Source organism: Pleurotus ostreatus, assembly GCF_014466165.1.
Source record: "Pleurotus ostreatus strain PC9 chromosome Unknown scaffold_10, whole genome shotgun sequence".
In the NCBI taxonomy this organism is placed as follows: Eukaryota; Fungi; Basidiomycota; class Agaricomycetes; order Agaricales; family Pleurotaceae; genus Pleurotus; species Pleurotus ostreatus.
The window spans coordinates 1,642,390-1,661,653 of NW_023503165.1; the positions used below are offsets into that span (position 1 = coordinate 1,642,390).

The 19,264-nt window shown below is 50.2% G+C and overlaps 5 protein-coding genes across 5 annotated transcripts; 3 read left to right on the top strand and 2 right to left on the bottom strand.

Moving 5' to 3' along the window:
* Window positions 1–591: 591 nt before the first annotated feature.
* On the bottom strand, window positions 592–1,313 carry PC9H_002297 (uncharacterized protein; the record flags this gene model as incomplete). The annotated part of the gene is made up of 4 exons (XM_036771938.1): window positions 592–732; window positions 785–867; window positions 915–1,071; window positions 1,125–1,313. The coding sequence occupies 4 exons, from the start codon at window positions 1,311–1,313 to the stop codon at window positions 592–594; spliced, it is 570 nt and encodes a 189-aa protein (XP_036626559.1).
* A 1,788-nt stretch (window positions 1,314–3,101) lies between these two features.
* PC9H_002298 (uncharacterized protein) lies at window positions 3,102–6,655 on the top strand (the record flags this gene model as incomplete). Its single annotated transcript, XM_036771939.1, has 5 exons — window positions 3,102–3,267; window positions 3,562–3,597; window positions 3,653–3,726; window positions 3,793–6,336; window positions 6,389–6,655. 5 exons carry the CDS (start codon window positions 3,102–3,104, stop codon window positions 6,653–6,655), a joined length of 3,087 nt encoding a protein of 1,028 aa, XP_036626560.1.
* Window positions 6,656–8,689: 2,034 nt separating this feature from the next.
* PC9H_002299 (uncharacterized protein) lies at window positions 8,690–9,103 on the top strand (the record flags this gene model as incomplete). The annotated part of the gene is made up of 1 exon (XM_036771940.1): window positions 8,690–9,103. The coding sequence occupies one exon, from the start codon at window positions 8,690–8,692 to the stop codon at window positions 9,101–9,103; it is 414 nt and encodes a 137-aa protein (XP_036626561.1).
* A 150-nt stretch (window positions 9,104–9,253) lies between these two features.
* Window positions 9,254–11,681, top strand: PC9H_002300 (uncharacterized protein; the record flags this gene model as incomplete). The annotated part of the gene is made up of 9 exons (XM_036771941.1): window positions 9,254–9,264; window positions 9,318–10,018; window positions 10,076–10,423; window positions 10,472–10,486; window positions 10,533–10,963; window positions 11,015–11,227; window positions 11,281–11,359; window positions 11,412–11,485; window positions 11,535–11,681. 9 exons carry the CDS (start codon window positions 9,254–9,256, stop codon window positions 11,679–11,681), a joined length of 2,019 nt encoding a protein of 672 aa, XP_036626562.1.
* Window positions 11,682–13,348: 1,667 nt separating this feature from the next.
* PC9H_002301 (uncharacterized protein) lies at window positions 13,349–16,505 on the bottom strand (the record flags this gene model as incomplete). Its single annotated transcript, XM_036771942.1, has 13 exons — window positions 13,349–13,547; window positions 13,713–13,851; window positions 14,009–14,099; window positions 14,214–14,308; window positions 14,452–14,643; window positions 14,798–14,910; window positions 15,000–15,117; window positions 15,177–15,240; window positions 15,349–15,495; window positions 15,573–15,664; window positions 15,805–15,874; window positions 15,997–16,186; window positions 16,237–16,505. The coding sequence occupies 13 exons, from the start codon at window positions 16,503–16,505 to the stop codon at window positions 13,349–13,351; spliced, it is 1,779 nt and encodes a 592-aa protein (XP_036626563.1).
* Window positions 16,506–19,264: the final 2,759 nt, after the last annotated feature.

Genomic DNA, 19,264 nt, shown 5'->3' on the forward strand with positions numbered 1-19,264 from the left:
GTCTTGGAATCCGCTCGGACCCTTCCCTTATGCATATATATCCCGTGGAACCACTGTATTGTTCGTCCATCGTTCATCGTCCGTAGACCGCGTAGACACGCAGAGAATTGTGTATCATATTTATCATTTATCATTTATCATTTATCAGCTCTCAAGATCTCAAGATCTCAACCCCTATACCAGCCTAGATTGCCAGGAGCCGCCTGGGAGTCCCGCCTGTCGCCTTGTAAATTTGTACTTAACACGCCCACGCAGCTCGGGTATGTATGTCACGTCCTGGATCAGACTCAGTATTTTGCCGAAGTCGGCCCAAGTCTCTAAATAGGTCCGTGAAAGCGTGATATAGGTCGCCTTTGGGCGCAGATAAGTCGGTCCCTTCACATTTAATGTAAGAAAATCGCCACCTTCCTTTTATAGTTTAGTGCGGATTGTAATGTTGAAAACATGATTATGTTTCAGTCGGTATTGGTCGTTATCAACATGACCGTGAGCGACGCTACAGGACTTAACAGTTGACTTAATACTAATGTGCCCAGAGGCTCAAGAAAAGATGTATTATGTAATGCCGGGCGGGAAGTATCAACGGACGAACTACGGCGCTAACTCAGCGGCAAGGGCACGAAATAGGGGTAGGGTCACGTCTATCATATCACTAGCCTGGACACGATCTCCCTTTGACCTAGCCAGATTCATCATCGTGTTGAGCGAATCGATGAGTACGAGCTTGTGTTCCTATGGTATACTGTATCAGTATGTAGTGCACAGAATAAAATGGTGAACATACCAGTAGAAGGTTTCTTTCGGGCTGGGGGGACAAGTGTACTTCGAGGGTCCGCAAGTCGGGGGCCTTGACCTCGCCTAGTGTTGCTAGAGAAATCCTTAGTTGGAACAGTAAGGCAGCTGAGTGCCCGTACCTGCCCACTGACGCCTCGTTCCGTCCGCTAGGATGGCGACTACCTGTTCTGATTCACCCTTCTCAAAATCGAATAGCGAGTGGTAAATTCCGACGGAGCACATCTCTATATCTGTTCGGAGATATACTTTGCGGACGTTCTCTACACGGTCGTATTCCTGAAAGAGATTCGTTAAAGACTTATGGTGAGCAAGCGGACCCAAGTACTCACCTTGTGCTTGTGCACAATTGACACGGAAAAAGGTTCGCCATGCTCCTTTTTGACAAAGATGTTCGCACCGGCTTCACCCCGACGCGGGACGCCAATCCAAGGGGAGTGGAAATCGGGGCGCCCGCGGACGTTGGATTCGCTCGAGTTTGCGAGGAAAAGGCTAAGGTATTCGCGTCTTGGCGTCGGCATCTGGGGGGGAATACGACAACGACGAGGTAGTGGGGTGATGAGGGCTGCTTTTATGGGGTGGCGAGGAAGCGATAGCGCGCAACGCATGGCGTGCGCAATCCTGTTGTCCGTGTGTGGTGTACGCCGTCGCCTGGTTGATAGTGTAACAGAGAGACGGAGATGAAATAGGCTGAGTGGGCTGAGAGGGATGGGTGATGAAACCCCAGGGACTGTACCTGTGTATTGACGTGATTTTGACAGCGACTGGATGACAGCAGGTGGTGCAGGGACATGCCATGTGTTTGTTGCGAGAGAGTACACCCGTCCGGACAGCACACCTACAAATGAATCCGTTTGTTGAGAATGCATCCTCGAATTGGCACGCCGAGATAGCAGGGATGCTGAGATCGAAGGAATGGCTGACGTTCGCGAGGGCCTTGGAATGCGAGGCAGGAAATTACTATGGCAGAATATCTCAGTGTGCCTAGACGCTGCAGTCTTCGGCGTGGCGCAACGATACCTGCTGGTGCTAGAATGAATGGTGTTTCGAACTTGTCGAATGTCACGAATAAAGCACACACGCCTAGGGCCCCCATAGACGGCCACCGGAAGGACGAGCTGGGCTTGGCGTTGGATGCAGTAATCTTCCAAAAAGGTAGGGAGTGGGTAAGTAGGCTTGATGAGTGGGCTGAGAGGTATGGACGACGGAAACCCAGCTGTATCAACGTAATTTTGATGGTGTCGATTGGGCGCGAGTCCAAGCGATGGAACCAATCCGAGACAACGTGAAATGTGTGCGTTCCTTGACATGGAATACGCCTACGAAGGAACTCGTTTATTGAGAGTGTATGATCGAATTGACACGAGGCAGCAGGGACGCCGATATCGTCAACAGTCAAAGATGCGGTAGGCTTCAAGGAAGGTTTACTTAGCGCAGATGGGCAGGTAGGGCCGGTGGTGGGGTTAACACATAGATAAGGGGGCTGCCTAGTAGGTAAGAAGAGCAGTATTGAGGCCGATAACGAAATGAGCAGCGTATTAGGTGAAAACGGCGATTTTGAGAGGCAGTGTGTATAAGTAAGGCTGCGTTCTGGGTGAGAACAGCGGTTTTGAGGCTGATAACGGTAGGAGGGAGATTTCGAGGCCGCTGGATGAGAATGGAATGGGTTTTCGAGACCTGTAGAGGAGCGGCTTGCGTGGGGCGGGGCGGTGGAGTCGTGATTTTGAGGTGACAACGACGATTTCGAGGTAGGCGTGTGTCCTAGGAGAGAATGGAGGTTTAGAGGCCGATAACAGAATAGCACATGGGTGCTAAGGCCTGCTAAGGAACAGGCTGCGTGTTTGAGTGGGCAATGTCAATGATGCAGATAGGAATCAGTTGATGCCGGGAAGTCTCTAATGGCATTCGGATTTGTTGGGTTCGAGCGAATGAATGGGGGCACTCACCTTTCAGCATTTCATCTGTGGTAGTGGCCTTGGACACCCAGATTCCACTGCGAGCATCGATATCGCCAGAACGTGGCGGGTGCAAAGGGGCGCCAGTTGGCACTTGTTTGTTACTGACAGTTATCTTGATCGATTGATCTTGTCGTCTCTTGCACTCAATCCAGCATGTTCTGCAGCTGCTCGATCTGCTTTGGCATTAGCCAGAGGCCGCTGAGCAGGAAGACTATACAAGGCCACCTCAGGCGCGACCGGGAACTGGTTCTGAATCACGAACACGACCCGACTATTTATCAATTTCTTCTGGATTGTATCCAGGCAAACAAGGCGTTACTTGAGCAATCGAAACGAACCCGGGCACCTAGTATGCATCTACCGCCAGTATTCCTACAAGCGAAACTTACTCCTTCTGTAGAATCTCGGCCTATCGATGACTACGGTAGACATTCATCTGTTGACCAATCTATCATCAATTCATATGGTATCACAGCAATGGATGTGGATGATAGCGGCGATCCCCCGACCGCTCTTAGTATGTCAATAGAACTCATATCTGCTGAGTATGGCTGACCTTATATGTATCTAGCGGGTGGGTCCACTTTGATCTATACTCCCCCTCAATACTGCGGCAGACAAAGGAGGAAGTATTTCACTTGGTGCTAGAATATGGATTCCATCGGGCGAAATACTCTATGTTTCGTCTGTTCCGGTGGAATTAATATTGCAATAAGTGGGATTCGTGACCCTTTGTCTGTTCAATATGCATTTGAGATGGGGGAGCTACCTGCGCCGTAAGTGGAACACTAAATGCTTGCCCTTTTACCAGATAACAATAACAGCCAATCGGGCGGACAGTTTGAAGGTATGAGACAGTGCTACAGGATATGCTCACTATTAATGCTAACCCGTAATACCAGAAATCGAGGAGGAAGAACCTGAGCTTCTGCATGGAATTGCGGTCAGGAATACCAAGGTTCCCTTTCTTGACCAGGTGAGTACTAACTTCTAAGGCTCAAGAAGGCTACGAACCTGTCTGATATTTTTGATAACTTTTCAGGTGGATGTCGAGGAACTTCCGGTGAATGAAGATCCATATTATGTGAACCCCATTCAGTTTGACACAGAGGACAACACCCCAGACTCAGAGACTGAGAGTAGCACCGAAGGTGGAGATGAGGACCTGGAGAATTCTGACCATGAAGAATCATCTTCGGGCAGCAGTGGTGATGATACAGATGATGATGATACAGACTTGGAATTGCGTGCAGATTATGAAGCTGAGGCACAGTTTCTGCTTCCGCCATCCAAGAAAGCCCTTCATGCTGAAATTCTTGATGAATATGAAGTGGAGCCAAAGTCTCCATCTTATGCTGGCTCCGAAACAAGTGCAGATCATGAAGCTGAGGCAGAGGCCTTGCTTCCACTGTCCCAGAAAGCCCTTCGTGCCAAAATTCTTGATGGATACAAAGTGGAGGCAAAGCCTCCGTCTTTTGGAATCCAGCCAGTTTCATTAACAAAAGTGCAAATTCATAGCCTAAGTCAGTGGGTTGTTTTCCAACTCACAAACAGCACTCGCCGTGCCCATGAGGCCTACTCCAAAGTGCTCTCAGCAGCAATTGGGGAGCCAGTAATGAGTATTGATCGGTGTCGTAGACTAGCACAGAAAATCACAAACTTCATGCCAAAGTACATTCCCATATGCCCAGGAAAATGCATAGCATTTACAGGAGATCATAAGGATAAAATTGTTTGTGACTTTCTTCGTAAGCAAAAGAAAGGGCCCCTTGTGGCTTGTGGCAGAGATCGGAATCTGCCTGGGACTACAAAGCCAGCTGCTCAGTTTATGGTACTGCCGATAGTTCCTATCATTCGGTCCATGTTTGCAAACTATGAGAAATCAGATCTTTTGCGGTATCGGGATAGGCTTGTTAAGGCTGCTATTGAGCTGTTATGCAAGGGCAAAGATGTCAAGTATTCAGACTATGCAAATAGTAAAACACATATGGATCATATCATGAAGCAGGGTCTGTTTAAAGATGAATGTGATATGCTCTACATCATGTCTGTTGATGGTGCTATGCTCACTCTAAAAAAGCAATCTGATTCCTGGTTTCTGATTTTGATCATTCTCAACTTGCCACCTGAAATAAGATATCGTGCAGAGAATGTCATTACTGTGTTTTCAACACCAGGTCCTGAGCCACCTGGGGATCTCAGCACATTCATGTATCCTGTTGTGCAGGAGCTACTGCAAATAGAAAATGGCATTTGGATTTGGGATGCATTCCGATCAGCATATATTATACATCGTGCTAGTGCTGCAGGTCATAGTGCTGACCAGCCAGGGCAAAATAAGAACAATGGCCACCTTGGAATCAATTCTCTGCATGGAAACTTCTTCAATTTGAAGTTGATTGGGATGAGATCAAGTGCCAAGGGCTGCAAAAGAATCTACTGGTGTGTTACTGTACCAGAGGGAGCCAAGAAACTCAACCCAGGCAGGCCTGACTATGATCTTGACAATTTGCCTGAATTTACAGACAAGGATTATTGGAATGCAATAGAGGAGCTAGAGCAGGCAGAGGATGAGAAGACACGCAAACACATAGTAAACAAGTATGGGATTGTCAGACTTCCTTTGCTAGGAGCATTTAAAACATATTCCTGGCCACAGTTCTTTTTCTCTGATCCATTCCATTTGTTGTATGAAAACAATATGGCCAACTTTTGGGATTTATGGACTTCCATTACCAATTCAGATGAGGTTACACACCTTTCTGTTGAACAAGCTACAATTTTTGGACAAGAAGTAACTAAGTCTATGGCAACAATACCAGCTGTATTTACAGGACCAGTCCGTGATCCACACCTTAAGCGAAACACTCAGTATAAGATGTTTGAGTGGAAGGCCTTGACTCACTGGCTGACAATTCCTATTCTTTTGGAACTTGAGATGCCTATGGAAGTTGTTCGTAATTTTGCTCGCTTTGTCAAAATAGTCAATTTTGCCATGGAAATTACTGGAAGGACAGAAGATGACCTGACAACAATCCGCAAGGAGATTGTCATATTTCTGAATGAATTCCAGGGGCTGTATGTAGATGATGAAACAAAGGCATCAAGGATGCGCCTTTCTATGTTTCATCTGCTATACATACCTGAGCACATCCGGTGGAATGGATCCTACCGTATTGGCTCACAGGGTACACTTGAAAGGCATATTGGTGTTTTGGAGCACAGAATTAGGTCAAGAAAGGAGCCATTTGTCAATTTGGCCAACAAGATCTATGAAGACCAATTAGTAAAAAATCTTTTGCATTATTATCCATCACTTGGTATACCTGTAGACCCTCCAAAGCCTCGTGCACCTACAGGAAAGGTCCACATCCGGAAAAAAGAAAAACAGGACAACAACTCAGTTTATAGCCAGCACTTAAGGGCAGTGTGTAAATGGTTGAAAGTGAAATATGACACAGATATAAATTGGCTGGAGAGGTTTGGCAAAGTGCCTTTGCCTAGTGGTGTATATCTTCGAAGTCGACTTAATGAATCAGGAAGCAAACAAGGTCAAGGAGTTTCAAGATCAGCAAAATATTTCGAGGTAAAGATCTAATCCACACTGTAATGATGCAGAACACTGAGTCAATTCACAGGCAGTTGAACATGGAAGACAGGTGTTTGGGGAAGCACTGTCCTTCTATGAGGATACAATCAGGAATGTGCTGCTGGTTGTCTATCATCCCTTCATTGATGTGGAAACCCACTGGGACGCTGTGACATATGGAAAACAAAGCAACACATTGGAGGTAATGAAGGTTGAGTCAATAAACAACCCAATTGGCATATCGTATGGAAAGCAGAAGCGGATTTACATTTATAGAAAACACTCAGCCATGTCAGTATATGATGGGGATATGTAATTGTAGTGTAGTTTGAATGTATGAGGCTGGCTTCTGCTATTTTTGAATAAGTAATAATGTATTCCCAAAGGTTGGCTGAAACTGAGGGAGCAGATAGTATTTTCCATTCATAAAATAAGGTATGTATACACCATGTTCACAATGCCCTTTATGTTAGGATTCTGAGGAGGAAGCATAAAGGTTTGGTGAGCCGTTCATAACGGGGATGGAATCGAGTGCGGTCACCATGTTAGGATTCTGAGGAGGAAGCATAAATGTTCAGTGAGCTGTCGATAACGGGGATGGAACCGAGTGCGGTGGTCATGTTAGGATTCTGAGGAGGAAGCAAAAAGGTTTGGTGAGCCGTTCATAACGGGGATGGAATCGAGTGCGGTCACCATGTTAGGATTCTGAGGAGGAAGCATAAATGTTCAGTGAGCCGTCGATAACGGGGATGGAACCGAGTGCGGTGGTCATGTTAGGATTCTGAGGAGGAAGCGAAAAGGTTTGGTGAGCTGTCTATAATGGGGATGGAAACAAGTGCGGTCACTATGTGAGCACGTTGCGCTCTCCCACATGTTCGGGTGAAGTTCACCTGAATGGCTGAACAACACCTGAACAACACCTGAACAACACCTGAACAGAATCTGAACATTGGCTGAATTTCTCCACCAAAACTCTTTTTTTTGGTTCAGATTTTGTTCAGGTCACCTGAATTGTTCACCTGAACATTTGGTGAATTCAGGTGAATTTGACAGGTAATGTTCACCTGAATGTTAGGTGAATTCAGGTGGAATACATTAGTACTACTTCTTGTTGCAGGAATTCTTGAATAATGGCTCCTTTTAAGTGGGAAAACTGTTCAAAGAGGTCAACAATACTTCTTCCTAAGAATATCTTTTACTCTGAACACTGTTCTACTAACAAATAGTATATTGTTATAGTGGGAAAATATCACCCAAAATAGAAGTTGTAGAGCCATCTTTTCTGACTCTGCCGGTGTAGATAGCATTGTGAGAACTTGACTTATTAGTGAGAAGAATGTAAATTACTTGAAAAAACAGGGAAAGTTTTCAGTTTTCTTACTGTATAGACTGTTTAAGAGGTCTACTATGTTTATCAGCAGTTGTTTTGTCAATGCTAAACACTCATTATGCTGAAGAAAGAGTTTCCTGACGTTCCCACAGTAACAAGAATTTTCCCATGGTCAGTATTAAACTTAGTGAATACTTTTGGGAAAGACCAAGATACTTTTTGTAGGGTATATCAACCTGGTTATGTGACTGTTTGTAGAATTCTCATGAGCTACTTTCATTGTTCCGCAGTAGTTGATAGAAATAGTAGAGTCACATAGAAATGACACCATGGATGACAACCATATTGATGAGACCATATTCAGGTGTTGTTTGTATGTGGTTCAGATGATGTTTGGGTAATGTTCAGGTGATGTTCAGATGCTGCTCAGATGACATTCATCTGACATTCAGATAGAATTTGGATGATCTCTGTTCACCTGAACATCACCTGAACATCATCTGAACACCATCTGAACATTATCTGAACCTGAACAAAGGCTACAAACAGAATCTGAACATTACCTGAACATTTGGTGAAATTCACCTGAACAGTATCTGAACAATACCCGAATACCTGAACATCACCTGAACGTCAGATGAACATGTGGTGGACTGCAACATACACCACTATGTTAGGATTCTGAGGAGGAAGCGTAAAGCTTTGGTGTACCGTTCATAACGGGGATGGAATCGAGTGCAGTAACCATGTTAGGATTCTGAGATGTTGGATGGCCACAGGCATGTAGACTTTATGTTTGCCATGTTCTTTATTTCTGTGATGGGGATGTGACTGCCTCTTGTACCTATCCATCCAATAGGTTCATTTGTCATTCCCTAGCTTGCATAGTGGCAGTTGATACTTCCTGTTCATTCAGTATCTTTCTCCCCCCCTTTTCTCCCCCTTGATCACATGATTCTCTTTCCTCCACCGCTGGGCGCTCTGCTTTTTTCAGACCACTCCCTCTCGACCTCTTAACCAATGTCTGAATACTCTTTCGACGGACGACGCCTCCGGCGGCCTCTTCCTGCCTCAACCGTCTTCCACGGCGGCTCTACGACGGGTGCCGTTCCCCGTGGCCTCCCTGCGTACGGTCCTTGGGTCGAGCCCGGCCTTCCTCGTACTCAGGCTTTCGCCCCCCCTCGGGACGAGTCGTTACCCCCAGAGCGTGTCTTTCACGCCCCTCCTCAGCGAATCGCCCATCCTATTCAAACGCCAACGCGAAATCACGCTCATGAACACTTTGCCCTCGAAACACAGGACTTCTGCACCCCGCATTCTGCCAAGGCTTTGCCCCCAGCCGACTCCTATGGCGCTGCTCCCTTTCCATATCAAACAGATCCCAGCAACTCGGCGCACTACCCCTCTGGTCCTCCTGCTGCCCCCGCGCGATGATATGAAGAAACTACTGCATACCATAGTCAGCCGGACGCGAACTATGCCTGGGAGGAGTTCATCATCCTGCGGCGCAGTGTCCTCAAGCTTCAGGACAAGGTCGCGCAATTGGAAGAGCTAGTAACTGAATTGAAACAGTTTCAGTTTAACATGCCGTCACGGTGCGTTGGCTCTGCCTTGTCCCTGTACGAACTAACACCTTGTCCCATTCCAGCTCACATCTGTGTACTTCATCCCTGGGTCCCAGCGACTCTATTTCGCGATCGGGTACCACTTTGGGGATTGACGTAGATGACGAGGGCGAAGACTTACGGGCCGCTTACAGTGTCTACCTGTCCCAGGGCGACCTTGTTGAGAAACCCCCAAGCCTGCCGGACACCGTGCTCTGGACATTCAAATCTGCCCAAGAAGCGGGGTCGGCAGCTGGTCTCAGCGCCACTAACTCCTACCGCCCGTCGTTCAACAAAGCCCTTAGGGACTCCAAAGGCCAGACATTGGATGCGGACTTAGTCAAGCTTATCAAGAGGACCGCCGCCACTTTGGCCAGTCGAATTCTTGCACGCCACCCGATAGACAAGGTCGCAGTCAACGTTAGGCATATCTGGGAGTATTACCGAAGCAGGTGCCCGTGGCTCTGGTATGGCTCCATCGTATTGCTTGAGCAGCGGCACAAGGAAGTAGGTCTCTGTTCCGCTCACTGGAAGGCAGACCATCTGCTCGGACAGTCTGTCCTAGGTCTCAGGCAGAAGGCGGCCAATGCAACGAAAAAGCAGTCCACTGGCGAGCTCGCTAGCATCCTCGGTAGCGACGACGAACAAACTCTTGACGTCGTTTTCATCTCGCCCAAGAAAGCCAAACGGCCCGCAAACCCTCTCTCGCCATCGAAATCAGGCCCCTCAAAGCGAGGTCGAACCGGTAAGTGATCCATGGGTGAATAATGGTTCCATCAGCAGTACTAATTCAATTTCTTAGAAGCCTCCAAGCAGAAGCCCCCCAAGTTGATGTTCAAACAGCCCGCCAGGCCATTGCACATGGCTACCGTCACCACCGCACCAGCAATGCAAGGCAGCCCGCCCGCCTCTCCCTCTCGTGCCACCTCTCCCTCTCGCGCCGCCTCTCCCTCTCGCGCCGCCTCTCCCTCTTGCGCCGCCTCTCCCTCTCGCGCCGCCTCGCCCGCCTCGACTGAGAATCAAAGTTCGATGGGCATGTTAGGCACAAATACGGCAACGTCGCCACCATCGTCTCTAGTTGACGGCCCTCTCTCCTCCCATGTGTCCTCTGCCAAGGGCTCCCTGTCCATGATATCAACGGATGATGGCTGTAAGTGATCTAACCTGCTTTACTACTCAATAACTCACAAGCACGAAGTTGAAAATCTTCGTCGTAGGTTGAGCCCTAGATACCCTATTCTAACTAACATGATTTCTAGGAACCCTCCAAAGCCCTCAATTCAAATTTCCTGCCGATGTAATTGATCCTGCAATGGAACTTTTGGCCGGAATGGAACAATCGCCCACGCACGGCGGCCATGGCTTTCCGTCGAGTAACACGATTGCCCTCTTGAAGCGGGTCCAGACTGCAGATCCCGCCTATATCGAGAACGAAGATGATTTACTAGCATCCTGGGGACACTGGCAGTGGTCGGGTGGAGATCTCACCATCAGCGGCGCCATCACTTCATGGCAGGATGTCGGCAGTACAGAGACGGCCCGCGAGCTCATTGCCGCTGCGCTAACAACCTGCAAAGCTGCCCGTTATCTATGTTTGAGTGTCAGTCCAAGACCTCAGAGCTATCTCAGTGATAGCTACTTGGACCGGATAATATCGACGCTCTACGATGTTTGGAAGCAATCGGGAGGGGTAATACTATTGTTCATTCAATTTTACCCAGCAGAACTAACTTCCTTCTAGCCCTTCCCCAAAGGCAAGGCTCGGGCAGCCATGGTAGACCCCGCACAACCCATGGCCATCGAGCCTGCGCAACCTACTGCCGCAGGTACTGGTAATGATGGCTCTGGTGACGGGATGGGGCCCTTGGCAGAAGATGATGACACTCAGCTCGCGGACGACGCTTCGAAGCAATTGCAGGCCGACGTTGATAGTTTACTTCAAAGTAAACTAATGGTGAGTCTACTAATTTCATCATGCATATCAACGTTCTCACTCGACGTCCTCAGGCGCTTACTGTCAATGAGCTCAAGACTTTGGTTGCGAAGAAACAGATCCCCAACGTCAGCAAGCTGAACAAGGCAACATGTAAGTTGCCCTCCCCAGGTTCCTTTTTAGTGCTAATTCCCGTGAAAAACAGGTGTATCCTCCCTTGTGGCGCTCCAGCAATCTGCTCGTCCAACAATCACTGATCTTGACGAAATTCTTGCAAAGGTAGGTCGTCTTCTACTCCCGATTAACATGAACGCACCAACTCTCACAGCGTGGTCCCAAGAAGTCCAAGTCCAAATCCGCCAAATCCGCCGCCAATCAGCCTGCCGCCGCCCCGCCGAGTTCTTCTGCCGATGTGTCGCAAGACCTCACGCAAGTACCCCGTATCATCGCTAGCACCGCCAGCTTGGGCTCTTAATATTCGCAAGCCGCAATTCCCCCCTACCCCAGCTTTTTCATACTCGCAAGGACCATTACGACTTTCAGCCACCACCTTACTTACTATTTTTCCTTACTTATAATGACCGATTTATGACCTTACTTTACCTTCCGATGACCTTGTTCTTCCATTTTATGATCTTGCTTCGCCATTTTTTTACTTCGCCTTACCGTTTGTATACTCTACATGACATTTAATGACTATCGATGACTTTGTCAATGGACTTGAACTGACCTAAGTGCAACTTGTACTCGTTGCAATAGGACTTAAATTAACAGTTTCGGCTCGACAACCGACCGTGGAAGACTTTTATTAACTGTGGGACAATTACATTCTAAGACACTTTTGACTCCAAACAGATGGCAGAAGACTTATATCGACTTGAATTAACGACCTTGTGTGATTTTGGACGACTGGCTGTGACTGACCCTGACCTTCATTGACCGTAAGATACTTTATTTCGACTGCCACATTGACTCTGAATGTGACTAATATTGACCAATTCTGACTGCCATTGACTGAAGCAGACTTTGGGTGACTCTTGACTCGACGTACTTTGACTTTGGGTGACTTTAAAGGACTTTCGGAGATTGGAACACTAAGTCGAACCATCGGGACTTATCCTGACTTTTCGAGACCGAGTTTTGACGCCAATGGACTAGTTTTGACCTGATTCTTACGATAACCGGGCGGGACCCACAAAATCAAATTCAAGTCAATTATATGTAGAAAAGCCGGTCTAGGTCCGGCGGGGTCCGTCACAGTCGTTATTTTCGACTTAGCCCGACTTCAGCAAAATACTGAGGATCAGATCAGATAGACTGTCGGCTCTTCAAACCTTCATTGGGGACCCAGCAGGGACCATAGTGCCCACCCCATCAGGTCCCCCTGCTACTCCTGGCTGCGTCGGGGTTCAACGTTCAACGTTCAACGTTCAATGTTCGGGTAAGCGAACTAGGAGCAGGTAACGAACTAGGAGCAGGTAACGAACTAGGAGATATATCGAGAATACATTTTGAATAAACCCAGCATAGTTGAGAGGCATAAATATAAATTTTGAATATGAGTCTTAATTACCAGATTACCAAATTAATATGATATGATTAGGCCAGGGCTCAGTGGATCAGTGGATAGGATAGGATGTATATATTATCATATTATCATGCATATATATGACTAGAACTGTAACAGAAATATACCCGATTCGGCATAAGCCACGTTAGCGCTGTATTGTCACACTCATTTAAAGCTACACTCATTAGTTACTCACTATCATTAGTCTAACCTTAGTCCCTCTTTAATTAGTGTATATACTCTGACAGTCTCCTTGGTAGTCTACTATAAAGCTACGAACCCTATGTACGTTGTAGGGCAGCGTTGCACAATCAGGACGACTTACCCCTGTCATCCCCTGTGTGACCTCGTGTGACGCGACACTTCCCTATCCGGTTGTCTCCCGCCACAAGAACCGACCACGTCCATTGTTGATTGCCGTAGTACACGAAACGAAATGCTGTTGTTGTAAACAGATCACAGGATGCGCGGAGACGCGAAATGACACGCGCTGCGAACGGATGCGACATGAAGACTATGAAAACCGCGGAATCACTCACCTTCCCTCCCCCCCTCTCTCCCACCAACGCTATTCACGCCTTGACAACAGCGGCCACGGCCGTATTTGGATCTTTGTGGTCGTCGTGCGCAACAGTAGTAGGAGTAGTAGTAGTAGTAGTAGTAGTAGTAGTAGTAGTAGTAGTAGGAGGAGGAGGCGTCGCAGCGTGGGTTTTGCGCGCATACCGACTCGCGTGGCGGATCCGCTCCCCGTACTTCCAGAACAAAAACGGCCTGCGCACGAACACAGAACAAAATCGCATCAGCACAGATTCGGGATGCAACACCATGCGAGGAATGTGGAGAACTCGGAGGTGCAGGGGTAAACGTGCACGATGGGCGGAGGAAAAGTAAAAGTCGACTACTAAAAGAGAAAGAGACTCAGACTCGGACACTCACGCGGGACACCCAATAGCGACCGCCACCGCCGCCAATATCGTATCGCCCTTCCCGAACCCGAGCGCGGTGTACATGCGCGGCGCGAAGAGCGGGAACCCGAAGCCCGCGACGGAGCGCAGGAAGGAGACCGCTGCGAGCGCTGCGCGATGGATGGTGTGGCGTTAGCGTATTCTGAGCCGAACGCGAACGCGAAGGGGAAGGGGAAGGGGAAGGGGAAGGGGAAGGGGAAGGAGGAGGGGAAGGGGAAGGGGAGGGGAAGGGGAAGGGGAGGGGAAGGGGAAGGGGAAGGAACGCACCAGACGCAGCGTGCAGGCTGAACGTGTCGACGACGTATATCTGGATCGACTGGAAGTTCAGGATGATGCCCGCGCCGATGAGTGCTGTGCCCTACACCAAATTCGCCGCATTAGTATTCGCGTTTTTCGGTGGAGAGGGAGAGGATAAGGGGGAAATGGAGTAGAAAATTGGGGGGGGGGGGGAAAGGGAAGAAGAGAGACGCACGATATCGGGGACGATCCAGTGGACGTGGTTCTGCGCCGTCCAGCCGTTGATGAGGAGGCCCGCGGGGAGGAGAAACGTCCCCGGCACCATCGAGGCTACGCGATTCAACGGGTATGAGTGATCGACCTCGAAGAAAAAAGAGGGAAGACACAAGAGAAGTCGGAGCAAGATACGCAGCAGAACGCCGCCAGAACCCAACAAACCAGTTAAGACGAGTGAATGTGAATCCACCACTCACGCAAGCGATACTCCGGGCGGCCGCTATCCCCGTTCTTCTTCTTCAAGTACGCGTACACGCGGTCCATGGCGCGCGCGTTGAACTGCGAGGCGCCGGTGAGGCCGACGCCGATGGCGATGTAGTGCAGGCCCGCGATGCCGGGGCGCTGGTGGTACGTGCCCTCGAAGATGAGGGGCATGGTGGTGAGGAATACTGGGATAAGGGGATGGGCGTTAGCTTTCACGTTTGCGGGTTGCAGGCCACGAAGAGAATGGGGGAAGGGGGGAAGGGGGGAGAGAGGGAAGGGAAGGGGGGAATAGAGAGATGGGGAAGGGAAGAGAGAGATGGAGAAGGAAGAGGGACGTACGGTAGAAGACGCCGTAGATGAACGCCATGTATACGCCCAGAACTTGGAGGATGGGCTCGCTGAAGAAGAGCATGAACGGGCGCGTGAGGGACTTGAGCATGATCGACTGCCACCTATCCATATGCAGGTTAGTATCACACGCACATGTTGTTGTATTCCCCCTCGATGTGGTGGTAGGGAGGAGAGAGAAGGAGAGACGTACGTGCGGTCGGGGGTATCGTATATCGTCCTTACTTCTTTGTACTCGCGCAGGCGGTTCTCCAAGTCCATCGTCTTGCGCACTTTCGCGGCCTTTTGTTCGAGGAGCACCGGTGCAAAAGCTGTTCATTGTGGTTAGCGAAAAGACCCTAGGATGCCGGGAGGAAGAGACGAAACGCACTTTCACGGAGGAAGAACAGCCCGGATATTTGGATCGCGACACACACTATGCTCGTGGACCAGAACTACGATACATGCGTCAGCGCGTCGAATCGAACCGTCATACCCTAATGCTCCCCCGACGTAGCAGAAGGGCACGGGAGGTGGGGACGGGGCAAGGTGGGGAGACTTACCACCCAGCGCCACGTCGACTTCTCTGCGATCCATGCGCCCGCGACGGGTCCAATCACCGGTCCCAGCAGCGGGGCGAGGGAGTATATCGCGATGGCCTTGCCCCGCTCGTGCGTGGCCCATGTATCTGATATCACGCCTCCTCCGATCTGCAAGCAAGGCAACGTGATTGTTGAGGGTCTGAGAAGAGCGTCGCGTAAAGAGAAAGGAGAGAAGGGGAACGCACGGAGAGGGGGGCGCTGCCGCCTAGTCCAGAGAGGAAGCGGAACGCGATGAGCTGGCCCGTGTTCTGCGCGAAGCCGCAGCCGATGTTCCAAGCTGCATACAAACGGTAAAGGGAAAGGCTTTAGTTAGCATCCAGCATACGTCATTGGGTATGTCGATAAAGAGGGGTGGGGGGGAGAGCGAGAAAGCGGGGAAGGGGGCGGGGGAAGAAAGGAAGGGAGGGAAAGACTCACCGAGGTAGAAGAGGTTCGAGATCTGTAGGACACGCGACCGGCCGAAGATCTCGCTCAACGGTCCGAGGAACTACCAAAGGGATCAGCGCTCAGCCAACTGGAGATACAGAGGCGGAGGGGAAACGTGGAAGAAGTTACGCACGAGTGGTCCGATCGCTACAACACGCGTTAGCACACGTACACCACACGCACACAGAGAGCAAGTTCACCATATGCCAGCACAAACACCGAGATCGTCAGCGCCTCCACTGCACTGCTGTGAATCCCAAAGTCGCGCGACACCGCACCGGCGGCGGGCGCGATCATGGACGACGAGACGGGGCTGATGAAGGTGAAGGACGACACGACGATCGTCGCCGCCCATTTCTTCTTGTACGACCAGCTGCACAAAACGCGATGAGAAATACATGGATCATTGTGATTGGGACGCACTTTTTCGGGTTGAGCGGATCGTTGGGGCCGTCCCAGTCCACGATCAGCACCTCCTCTTTCGCGTCCTCCTTATCCTTTCCGTTCGCTTCTCTCACATCTTTCCCGTCCTCGGTCTTGGTTCCTCTTTCGCTGTTGTCGTTCGTTGGCTTATCGGCACCGTTATGATTGTTGACCGTGAACGACGTGCGCCGCGAGTCATCCACATCGCGCGGTTCGGAAGATAGTGCAGAGCTCTTGGTAGCCGGGCGGCTTGCGGGGGTATTGGACATAAGTTGCAGTCACGTGTATGTTCGTGTTGGACGTTAACGTTTGCGAGGGGAGCGAGTGTTCGAGTTGTAACGTTGGCGTCAACGCGTTCGGGTTGGTTGTGGTTGTGGTGGTAAAGGGACGTAGAAGACGTAGTAAAAGGGGAGGAAGAGGCGGGGGAGTTTACGAAGCTCGAACACGTTCCAGGTGAGACTCTCCACATATAAACATAAACTTCGCCCTTGCCGTTCCCCGTCCGCTTGCCGTCCGCGTGAGTCAGACAAACGCAGAACCTTCAAATTCTCAAACACATCCCAAACATACGCATAGGCGTGGAAAGGGGACGGCAGTCTGGCAGCGCATCGGACGCGCTGACGACGCCTGAGGCCTGATGACACTCGACGGTGCGCTAATCCGATCAAAAGCGCACAAAGACTAAAGTCGGTTGTGCGGTACGGCGATTATACTTATACCTACTTATTTTTAGATGTGCGCTGTTTTTAGAGTGCGCGGGCTTGGGCTTTAGGCGCCCGAACGCGGAAGTATATCCCACCAACGCGCAAGTGCTCTCCGCCGCTCGAAGCTCGTATAAGCCCGCGAATGATATAAGGAACAAGGCGTCTCCATGGGCTCTAGTGCGAGAGTACTAGCTAGGTGAGTAAGCTCGCGGCGTAGCCGTCTACCCTAGTACACAGTACATCCGACTCACATTTACACCTGCGAGTATGTAGACTGTGTGAATTCAAGCAGACGATTGTTACGGTGGGCCGATCGTATTACACAAGAGTTGTAGGTATGGATACGCCTTCCAACATCCCGTCCTCTCGTTCTGTTGTCCTCGATCTCACTGATCGTCCCGCGCAATCCGTCTATCAGCGTAGCTTGCAAAGGGTCGTATCACGCAGCGTCTTCCCGTCGTCGGTCACCCTCCGTGCCCCCTTATGCAGGCCGACGGATATCGTACTCGTCGGACGGCACAATGTCCCCAAATTTCGGATATTCATTCTGAATGTCGGGCGCTGTACGCACTGTACGCAGCTCGTTTCCGCTGTTGTACTCAGCAGCAGGATCCCGGCTGCGCCACGGCGGTAAAGTGGTAAACTGGGATAGAGGCTAAGCTTGACCCTCCTCGCGAGAGTGCGGTTTGAACGGCGCGCAGTACGTATCGGGATTCGGATGTACATGTACGTCCTTGCGCTTCGTTCGGTGCTTATACTCGCACTCGCACTTGCACTTGCACTTGCACTTGCGCTTGACAGGGCGCGCAGGGGCCTTGCTTGAGACAGTGAGACAGTGCGACCCCCGCGGCGTAGAGCGATGCTGGTGCTTACGCTGCATCCTCCGATGTAAATTGCAAATGCGAGTGCAGGTATTTTAGGATTTGGGATTTAGGAGGAGTTGGGCCGATGCGCATTGTATTGATATTGATGGTGCTGTAAATAGGGAGAGGGTATTAGGTAACGGTTTTTTGACCACGCTGTGGATCATTGGATGGAAATGAGGTGAGAGTGCGTTGTAAGAGTAAGGATGCTGGTTGAACGGCGGATGGCGTTCGTGGGGCATTGTGCCGATAGAACTTTCCAAGTGTATCTAGGCGTAAAGAAGGGGCATGTAGGCTCGAGACAAACTCAAAATGGACTCAAAGATGAGATGATGGAGGTTTCTAGTACTGCGCACACTCTGTGGCGTCTAGCGACATGTCCCTTTTCGCGCGACATGAAGTGCAAGGCGTTGGTGGAGCAAGCTACCCAGATATACTGAAAGACAGGAGTCCCTCCTGGCTCCTGACACCATCGGCGCGCCCGACCGTGCTCACCCTCTTCGAACCTCCCCACATACCATAGTGCACGATAGCTGATCATCAGTAAACTAGCACTATGGCGTTACCTCTACCCGCTTCCAGTGGTTAGTTCCTTCCGCGTCAAATGGACTTCGAGGGCTGAAATAATGGATGTAACGAACGAAGACTGGGAGGGCACGGACGAGAAGGACCGGGCAGAAGAGCAGGAGGCGAGGATGGGACATCGACGTGGGTGGGATTGATGGAGGGCCGTCGTCACTTGCTCTTGAAGAAGGCCGAGGGCCTAGCAGGACGGCGAAGGCGCAGATTCAAAGCTCTGCAGCCTGAGAGGTGGATAAATAGGAATGTCACTACTAGACCTGTTCCACTTACCACCCCTGGCGACTCCACCCTCCACCAAACGCACAAACGCGAAAGGGCTGGCTGCATCTTTGCATCTTCGCATCTTCGCAGGTTGCAGGGCTCTTGGTTGTAAGGATGCAAACGCCGATTCCGCGAACGCCGGGAGTCACAGAACGCAGATCGGATCCATAGGACAAGGACAAGGACAAGGACAAGGACAAGGACAAGGGCGAGGGCAAGGACAGAACTGGCGCAGCTGCGTCGCCACGGTGTAGTCTCAGAGTTGGAAAACAACAATAGTGTTGGTGAGGGAAGCCGTATGGCTACAATTCCGCGACGTCGATTGGTATGAGCAGGAAGAGACCGTTGCGTCCTGCGGGCGGCTATGTCTCTAGTCTCTAAGTCTGCTGACGATGTCTGACGCCTATTATTAGACGACGTCCTCATATTCTACGCCCTTCGAATCATGCACTTGGCGGGTCTATTCCCTCCCTGGGCTACGCTCCTCGAGTCACGTCGCGCTCGGATTCCATCCGGCTCAGCTTGATCCCGCTCGCCCTCTCTGCTGGAACGCCCGCAGGCGTGTCGCGCCTTCCAACACTCCCACCGCCGCTCTCATCTCATCAACTCACTCCACCG